This window comes from Capsicum annuum, chromosome 6 (genome assembly GCF_002878395.1).
Source record: "Capsicum annuum cultivar UCD-10X-F1 chromosome 6, UCD10Xv1.1, whole genome shotgun sequence".
NCBI lineage: Eukaryota > Viridiplantae > Streptophyta > Magnoliopsida > Solanales > Solanaceae > Capsicum > Capsicum annuum.
The window spans coordinates 208,825,967-208,836,111 of NC_061116.1; the positions used below are offsets into that span (position 1 = coordinate 208,825,967).

Below are 10,145 nucleotides of genomic sequence, written 5' to 3' on the forward strand. Positions count from 1 at the left end.
TGTGTACTCTGGGAAAAAGTGAAAAAATTTAATGGCCAAACGCCAACAAGTTATTCATGTATTAGTTTTTGTTTTGTTGCAATTTATAAGACCTGACGGGAGCCTGGGATAATGAATAAAGTTGCTTTTATGTGAACAAGAGGTAGTTTAAGACTTGAAAACAGTCTCTAGCTACACTCTTGTGGTGGGATCATTCTCCAAGTAAACAGTTTCTAGCAGAAATATAAGGTAAGATTGCATGCAATACACTCTTGTGGTGGGACTTTCTCCAAGAAAACATATTCTAGCAGAAATGCAAGGTAAGATAAGACTGTGTGCAATACACTTTTGTGGTGGGATTCTTCCCTGCGCATAGCGAGAGCTTTAATGCATTGGGGTGCCCCAATAATTTATAAGACCTGCATAATTAATATATGTATAAGTTATGAGATAATTGATGTATTCTTGGCAGCCAGGGACAAGGTTCAAGAGAGTGGAAAAGCAAGTGTTGACGGGCCCTAGATCAGCTAGATGTTGATGACATTGAGGTATTGAGAGAGTAGATTGCAGCAGATGAAGAAAATGGCTGAGAAACGTAGTCGATGGATCTCTCTAGGACATGGGGAATACACCGAGATCCCAACAGAGAAGGATTTTTTCTCTGCGGTTAAGGCTAGTGAACGCGTAGTCTGCCATTTCTACCGCGATAATTGGCCGTGCAAAGTGATGGACAAGCACTTGAGTATATTGGCAAAACAACATATTGACACATTTTGTGAAAATTGATGCAGAGAAAAGCCCATACTTGGCTGAGAAGCTCAGAATTGTTGTTCGTCCAACCCTTGCCCTCATAAAAAATTCTAAAGTCGATAACTATGTGGTTGGATTTGATGAGCTAGGGGGCATCGATGAGTTTAGTACCAAGGAACTTGAAGAGAGGTTAGCTAGAGCTGAAGTGATCATTTTTGAAGGCGAATCATCAAGAATTTTATCAAAATCCAAAGCTCAGTCCAAGAAGAGTGTCACGCAAAGTTCAAATCCTGAATCCGACTCAGAGTAAATGTAGACTAGCTCACTAGCTTGTTTATGTACAATATTGTTTGTTATGGAACACATTCATCAGTGGTTTTGAAATTCACCTATCTTTAAGAATTGGAATATGTCGGTTTTGTTTCTCCACTAAATCTTGGCCATTTAGACCAAAATTTTCTGTGAGCTATTGTAAAGTTCATCTTTGGAACATTCCCTGCTCCCATAGTCCTAGCGACGCCTTAGCTTTGTTGCTCGTTTGCCTCTAGTAGTATTATCTTATCGGAGTAGAAGATGGAATAGCTAGTACCCGTCCCTAATTATTCCTCTTACCGGAAGTATTTCTTATCATGCTAGTAATATTTTTTCTGTTTTCTTGTCGAAATGTGAAGTACTACCACTCTACCAGTATCATTCTTTTGAATCTGATGCTTTCTACTGTCTTTTATTGTATAATGGGAATACGAGAAGGTTGTACTTTTATTGGAGTTTGACTAATTTTCGAGGGAAGTGCTTCTACCAAAGATTTTTCCATACTATGAGATTTTCCCTTGTAGATAGTAGAGTTTCATACTTACCAAATTAGTTCAGCTATTTGATGCCCATTTGCTTGTATCAACTGGTGTGACTTCCAATAATTACCCTAATTGATTGGAGTTCAAAAAACTTTATTGTCTCATACCAACTGAAATTAATTGTGTGAGACTTCTTTTTGTCTCACAGGTCGGTGGATCTGAATCTTGCACTTTCGGGTCCAACAACTTTGGGTCATCTAACTTGTCTGAGACGGAAAGAAGTCCCGCAAAATTAGTACAAAATAAATATTTTTGTTCAGATCCTATGTAACTCTATGTATGATTTTACATCCTGTTTGTTCATAAATCATAGTGGCACCCATATATGTGGCAGTACAGGACTGAACGTCAGTGGCAGAGCTAGGATTTACTAAGGGGGTTTATAAGTATACATACGAACTAACAGAGGGGACTCAATATCTAATATCTATACATAAAAAAAATTTTAACCATGCATATATAACATAATTTTTCGCTGAAGGAGGTTCGGATGAACCCCCTCGGCAAAGGGTAGCTCCACCCCTGTTGAACACGGTATAGTGGACTCACACTCTCAGCACCATATAGATCTTTTTTTGTTTTTTCACGTAGTGTTCGATACTTGTTTTGAGTCTCGACTATGCAGATTCATGCTGAAAAATCTCGCAGGAGTAAATCATTCCCTATCAAAGGTGATACTGTTTTCGGGTCTTGAACACAGTTAGATCCTGATATACTAGGTCCCTCGATGAAATTTCAGATGACAAATACATGAATCAAATCCTATTACACAATAGCAATTAGTTAGTAAAAGTAGTTGTTCACTCTAGTGACAAAAGTTACCGTCAAAGGAAAGTTTTTGAAAGTGGAAAACATATTCTTTAGTCATTGGCCATGGCCTTACGAAAGTAGTAAACATAGTTGAGTACCTAAATTGCCAGGGAATCTGTACTATACTTTAGGCATGTGTTATCATATGCCTTTTGCCAAGCTTTACTTAGACAAGATTTTAATACTCTTTTATCTTAATTTATGTATTTAGAAATAATTTGACTTTAAGATTTTCATTTTAACTTTTATGATGTGATTTATAGTCGCACAAAAATTTTCTTTCTTTAAAACCAATTAAATTTTTGTACCTAGTGATATAGCAGGGAGATCTGATTTTTTAACCCTGTACAAATTTATTTTTAGTTTTATATACTTTTTACATGTAAAAGATCTTTATTTTTTACACCTAAATGATATGAAAAAGTGATTTTCTTTTACTTCAATTTGTAGACGTGACACATAAATAGGTAGGCAGAGCAGGTCAGATTGAATAATAAGAATGTCTTACTTGAACAGCAACAGATAAGACATAAGAGGGTCTTGGTCACTTTCAAGATAGTGATGAGTGGACACACCCAACCCATTCAAATACAAAGAGTAACTTACAAATGGATAAAGCATTTACTTTACAGCCTGTTTGGATGGTGGTTTGTCATGTTTTCATAATATATGGTATGGTGTAGTATGGTATAGTATGGTATAGTATCATATTTGGATGGACTGTATTGTTTACTGCGATTTAATAGATTTTTTGTTTGGTTTGATGGTATAATATGGTATGGTAACATGTAAATTTACTAAAATATTCCTAATTGTAATACATTTGAGATATCAACTCTTTTATCTATATCAGTGCTAGCGTAATCAGTTGTCGTTTCTTTCTTGATGCTTCTTATAGCTACCCGATGATCCTTTTAAGACGCCAAATTCACAACGGTATTTGCTAAACAAAGGTTTGACGAATGCAAACTAATGCAATAGGGAAGTACTTTCCAATCATAAAACAATTGGTATACATGTATGTATCTTAGAGTTCAAAAATCACTTCCCATGTATATGTTTTTTGTGCATTCACTCTGTTTTCCTCCATATAATTTTCAATTTTTTTTGATCGAATTGAGTTTTTATTGGCATTAAAAACTACTACTGCTAAATAACTGTGATCATTTTTTTCACTCTTTGAATTTTTATATTGCTAACAGGAAGTCTTGCAATTTTAGATCTTGTTAACAAATGCGTAGTCTTAGCATGTAATTTGTTGATAAGGATAAAATAGGATTAAAGAAAATTATACAAGGGTATAGTTGGAAAAGAAAAATGAAAACCATGGCACACCACCAATTTGATGGTTCAATATATTGCTTCATTCCATGATTATCAAACCATGGAATAGTAACATACTATACCATCATTTTTAGAAAATCACGAAAAAAAACATGATTCCCATGATAACCATACTATACCATATCATACCATACCATACCATACCACCATCCAAACAGGTTGTTAGTTGATTTGAGATTCCCATACTTTAATCCCTTGCATAGTTGCATAAGTCAATTGTTTCATTATTACAAAATTGAAACGTACTGAGAATCAGACAACCTCTCTATTTCTAAGATGTAGAGGTAAGGTCTGCATACATTTTAAGGTCTGCATACATTTTACTTTCTCCAGACTCACTCGTAGGATTATACTGAGTTGTGAAACTTACAGAGTATTATTGACATTACACTAACATAATTTCATGTCTGGTCCGTCAAATGCATCATGCGCCGTTCATGCCATTGATAAAGAGGTGATAATAATATAATAATAGTTCAAGTTTTGTGCACTGTTAGTGTACAGAATATTCTACGAGGTAAATTTGATCTTCTGCAATTTGCCTAATTTTTTATATTAAAATTATTTTTTTTTTTAACTAATTTGTAACAACAGATTAAATTTAGGAGATAAAGGTACAATATTTTATACATTGAGAGTTAATAATAACCACATTGACATTAAGCAATCAATGATTCCATTAATTGAATGTAGCGTATAGTGACAAAATGGTGTCCATATAATTAACCCTATGGATAGTGGCTTCCAGATGGTGAGCTTCCAGTTGCTATATATTTGACTAAACAGTCCATCTAAACAATGATTCTGCTATTTTTGATCATTAGTTAAATATAATGACATTTTTAAACAAGAACTTTTTTCCTTTTATCAAGGCCCTAAGGGAGACAAGATTTTATGTTATTTGAAAAATGATATGTATGACATTTTTTTTAATATTTTCGAAGGCGGATTCAGAAATTTAATATGAGCTCACACTTAAAATTCTACCACATTTCATCTTCTTAGTTGCGCGCGAACTAGAATCTTATTAAGCACCTTGTTATCATAAACACACCAACTGTTGCCATAGTAGCTGAATGAATCATAGTGACTACTGACGTGAAACCCTCCATAGCATAAAGTGATCAAGTATGCGATTCTATCTGTGCAGATTTTCCAACAATAATGTCATTGAATTTTCTTTTTAATAGTCATCAGGGGCAAGATTTGCATCAGGTCATGTGCTCAAGCCTCATTTGTTATACTGATAATTTCTTGAATCACTCAAATGTACCAAATTCAATTAATAGTGATATGCCAAAATCTAATATAACTATCCTGTATTATTGGTTGAGAGAGGAGTATCATTACAAAAGTGGAGATTGTATGGTTAAATTCCTAAAAACTATACAAAGCAATACAAATGGGAATTTACAGATTGTTTAATAGTACGAAAATGGTACTCAAGTCCTTCTCACAAACAAAAATGCAGCAAAATGTCACAGTTAATTAATTAGCCTTAAACCCAAATATTAAGCGCCTTCTTCTTATCACTTAGAAATTAAACCATAATAAAAATTATAGATAAGGTTTGTAGTATCCCTTTGATCTGTTGTTCCTCAAAGCACAGCAACCAATAGAGTAAATGATGATTATTAAAACGAATATACAAAAGTTTGTAAGTGCCATTCTGTTCCAATTTCTTTGAATGGCGTCAACGAATGATGTCTTGCATGATTGGCAATTGAAGCAAAGCTCAGTTTGTGAATTGCTCCATGTCTTGCAGTCACTGTGTGGCACTGCTGGCCCTGATTTTGGCATAGTCCAGTATGTTGCATTGGTGAACTCAAAGCCGCAGTAAGTAGGTGGTTTGCAACAACTTGACTGCACCAACAAAAAAAAAATAGCATCGGTAGATAATATAAATTTCTATACTAAATTTATAACGTCTATCAATCTTACCCCAAACTTAATCATAAACTATCTCACCTTATCCCGCATACCAAACCACTCAGTCAAACAATCTTTGAATATTTTGGATGGTCACTTATTTCTTCGTTTGACCTAATTAATATGCCCTTGTCACCTCTAGGCAACATAGAGTAGCACCCACAAAACAACAATAGTTGAGGAGACCAAGACAGACATATATTTTAACTATCTATTTTGACCATCTTTGATAAATCCTTAGCTCAAATAAAGTAATTAAAATAGAATTAAAGGGCGATAAAATTAATAAAATCGCACGTAAAGACGAAGAAAAAATGGAACCTGAGCAGGAGGGAGGCTATATTTGTAGAAATCTCCAGATTTTCCACGAGGCATGGTTTGACAATACTTGAAAGTAACCATACAACTCTTAATTTCACCCCAATTTTTGTCATTCACAATATGTTTCTCCAACCAATGTCCCCAATCTCCAAATTTAGCATCATTACCACCTTTCACAGACAATGCTTTAGACACATTCTTATTAGCCACCAAAATAGTGAAAATAGAGAAACAAATCATCCCAACAATGAGCAAAAACAAGAAAAACAAATAAATCCACAAGAAAAATGATGCTCTACAACATGATCCAATTAATCCCAATAATGATAGCACTAAAATTGCAACCCCAAATAGTAACAAAGGCATATATAATGATTTTTGACATAGACTTTTGCCTTCATCAGCTTTAAACCAAAGGCCAAATCCTATGGCCATAATTGCAATCATAAATGTTAACACATTAACAAATGAAATTATGAAATTGCTAACGCGAACCATTTTTTTTTTTTTAAATTTCGATATGAGGGGAAATAATGATATGAATGATCGGATTTCTTAGGGTTGAAAAAGAATCAACCCTTTTTGTTTTTATTTTTAAGTAAGTATTTATTTTTTTGTTTTGTTTATTGTTGGGTAGCTATGGAGGAGATTGATATAAATAGCAGAAAAAGGTGGAAAATGAAATAAGTCTTGTCTGGTGGAAAATTTAAAGCGTGTGCATTGCGATGTTTTTTTCTTTTCATTTTCAGTTACTTTACTTCTAATGTTCATAGAATTCTAGTAATGTAACGTAATTAATGCCATATACATGCATGGACGGTTTATGAATTTGATAAATATTTAACTATAATATGTATTTATTTATTTATTTATTTATTTATTTATATAATACTATGATATTTTGATCAATGAATGTGAAGTGATAACATCACATGAAGCTGTCACACTCCATCTTAAGGATAAGTCCCACATCAACAAATATATATCGGAGAGCTATTAGATTTTTAAAATCGTGTGAGTCTAGTTCGTGAGAGGATATTAATTAACAGACTTACTGGACAATTAGAGAAGCCATCTCATAGTAGAGTGTTCTTTTGTTCTACATATTTTATTTCTTGTAAGAAAGTTATTTGTGGTTTGTGAAATTGGATTGCTGTTTTGTTTTGTTTTTATTTGGAAAAAAAGATTAATGTGTTGTTTTTAGTAGTAAAAAAACGAAATGTTTTTTTATCTCTAACCAAGTTTGAAGTTTACTAGGATCAGATGGTACTTAATTAGTAGATTGATTAAAAAAATCAAGAGGGGATTATTACCATTAACTCATTACTCCCCATTGCCTTTTTACATGCTTTTTTTTTTCTAGAGTCAAATTGTTCAAACTTTGATTAATATTTTGAGATGTATTTTTTAACTATATTTAAAAAGAAAAATTGTAACTTACAGTACTTTTCATATAGATTTAAATATTCAGATTTTAATTTTAAAATATAGAATAAATCTAATCTAATCTAATTTGACTTTGAAAATTAATCAAATTGATACGAAACATATAGGAATGAAGGGAGTAATACAAACTTCCTTTCCTTTTCTTTAGAGTCAAATAATACAAACTTTGATCAATATCTTGAATGTTTTTGATCATATTGAGAAAAAAAATTACAACTCACAAATACTTTTCATATAGATATTTATAAATATCCTAATTTTAATTTTAAAATGGTGAATAAATCTAATCTAATTTGACTTTAAAAATACTGAAGAAAAACAATGGATACATTTACAAGGATGGAGAGAGTATCATTTGGAACTTCGTGGGACTCTTTGTGTTCAATTAAATGTAATTCATCTCAACACATGAGAAGCAAAAATAGTTTCAACATGAATAAATTTCATCTCTTTGTTTTTGTTGCTACTCTTCTTCTCAATGCACCAATAGAAGTTGTAGCTATTAGGATTGAGAATGTTTCAACCAAATCATCAAGAATTAAAGAGATTTTTCAATCTTTGACATAATTAACAATTTCAAGAAATTTTAAGTCATCCTTCAGGACCAGATCCACTACACAACATTCCTCCTCCAACCATGCCTAGGACAAATTCTGATACAACAAAAAGTTGACCTTCGAGGGGAAACTTCATATGATGTAATTGTTGGAAAAATTAATGTGATCTCTAAAAGAAATATCTATTATTGATATGCTTTTAATGTGCCTACTTGAATTTCTATTTGGAAAATTCAGTTTTCAAGCCATTGAATTATCATTATTATGAGATGATTTTCCTAATTAATCATTTCTCGTATGTTATCTACTAAAGTCCTTGAATAGCCTTCTATTGACTTAAATCATTTACAATATTGAAATGGTTGCATTTTTCAAACGTTGTCCATTACATTTATGATTGGATCATTGGATGTATCTCTTTCTTTCTTTGAATTATATATATTCTCTATGTTTTCCACTCTGCGGAAGTAGAAAAAAAGACTCAATTCTTTTAAATAAAATCTCTTCTTCTTCATTTTTAGTATGTTGGGTTTTCTTTTATATATATATATATATATATATATATATATATATATCAAATTCTGACTCCTAGTTTTATACCAGAAAAGCTTGTTGACGTGCCTCAAGCTATGACACTTGTAAATCAATTTGTAAATTATTTCATTAATTCTTTAATATATGAGAGGAGTAGAATGAGAAAAATTAATGTTTTTCATCAATGCCATTTTGGTAGGTGTTTTATTCCTATAACGATATACTTTGTTACATATTGTATAATAGAATGGGTACCCATAATAGAATTCACAAATTGCGGTTATAGAAATATGGACCAACCATATACAGTATACTAGTGTCAAACTTCTAATTTTGGTGAACAAATTACCTCAAACTATAGTTCATTTGAGCTGCATTATAGACAATTCATTTTTCTCGAGTATTTTTTTTTTTAAATCTAATTAATTAATAAATTGACGAGAGTTTGTCTAATATATCAAAATGTTTTTTGTCCCGGGTACTTGAAGAAAGTAATTGTGTCTTAGGAGTTTGAAATACATTTGATTGAAACAAAAAATATAAGAAGTAATTAATCCAAACATCTTTTAATATAAATCTTAGTTGGCGTCTAGGGTGCGTAAGGAATGATGGAGAAAACATTTTTCAATTTTCTCATGTTTGATTAACTTGAATCTTTTGAAATTGTTTTTTAAATGAATTTATCTTTTCAACACTCTCTTTTAACTTCTCGTCCGACCTCAACTTGGAACCTCGGACCTGATTTAGGACCCAAATCTCGACCCCAAGTAGGAACAAGACTCGTAACCTTGGCACAAGACCTAACTCCCAATCCCGGGACCCGACTTCCAACATCTACTCAAGACCTGACCCCGACTCAACTAGGGATTCTTGACTCCTGACTTTTGACCTCGATGTTGGACCCGACAACCGGTTTGGGCACGACTCCCAGCCTCCATATATAGGATCCTACTTTTGACCACAACCACATCGACCCCTAAATCCCGACCCCTGATCAGGGACCTGACTCCTTGACTCTTGATCCGATACTTGACCCCTGCCCGAAACCCCAATTCCAATCCCGATTAACGGTCAATGCTGCACCATTGAATGCATCGTGTCTCCAATATGATTTTGTGTAGGGACCAAGGTTAAGGTTAGGTCTCTAGTCGGCATCGAGTCCTAGGTTATGGGTTGGCCAAGGCCGTATCAAGTTATGAGTGAGGTTCGTGGGTGGGTCCAGAACCGAGTCGGAGTCAGGGTCGTCTTTCGGGTCAATGTCGGGTTTAGGTCCGGTTAGGATAGCGGTCCTGGTCCACATTAAATGGTGGAGCTAGTTTGAGTCTTGTATTATAATATTTGCCCAAATCATATCTAAATGCTTTTGAAAATATATTTTTTCTTACTAACCAAACACTAAAATAAGTAACAAAAGCATTTGTATTATCCCATAGTAACATGCACACCCTACTTGAGGTATACATAGCTTCAAATAAGTGAAGTAAACAAAAGCTTTTGGTGTCAAAGACTAAGAGAATCATGTCTGAAACTAAACCGAAACGCATACATGTGTATGCCAAGACCAAGAGTGAGTAGTATGTGTTAAAACTGAAAAACAATTAAGCTAAAATAACAAAGAAAC

The 10,145-nt window shown here is 33.2% G+C and overlaps 1 protein-coding gene and 1 pseudogene across 1 annotated transcript; one reads left to right on the top strand and one right to left on the bottom strand.

Moving 5' to 3' along the window:
• The first annotated feature begins 497 nt into the window (after positions 1-497).
• Positions 498-1,208, top strand: LOC124899605 (annotated as a pseudogene).
• A 3,928-nt stretch (positions 1,209-5,136) lies between these two features.
• On the bottom strand, positions 5,137-6,737 carry LOC107855371 (tetraspanin-8). Its single transcript, XM_016700372.2, has 2 exons — positions 5,988-6,737; positions 5,137-5,600 (listed from the first exon to the last, which is right to left on the bottom strand). The coding sequence occupies exons 1-2, from the start codon at positions 6,483-6,485 to the stop codon at positions 5,295-5,297; spliced, it is 804 nt and encodes a 267-aa protein (XP_016555858.2). The 5' UTR covers positions 6,486-6,737; the 3' UTR covers positions 5,137-5,294.
• Positions 6,738-10,145: the final 3,408 nt, after the last annotated feature.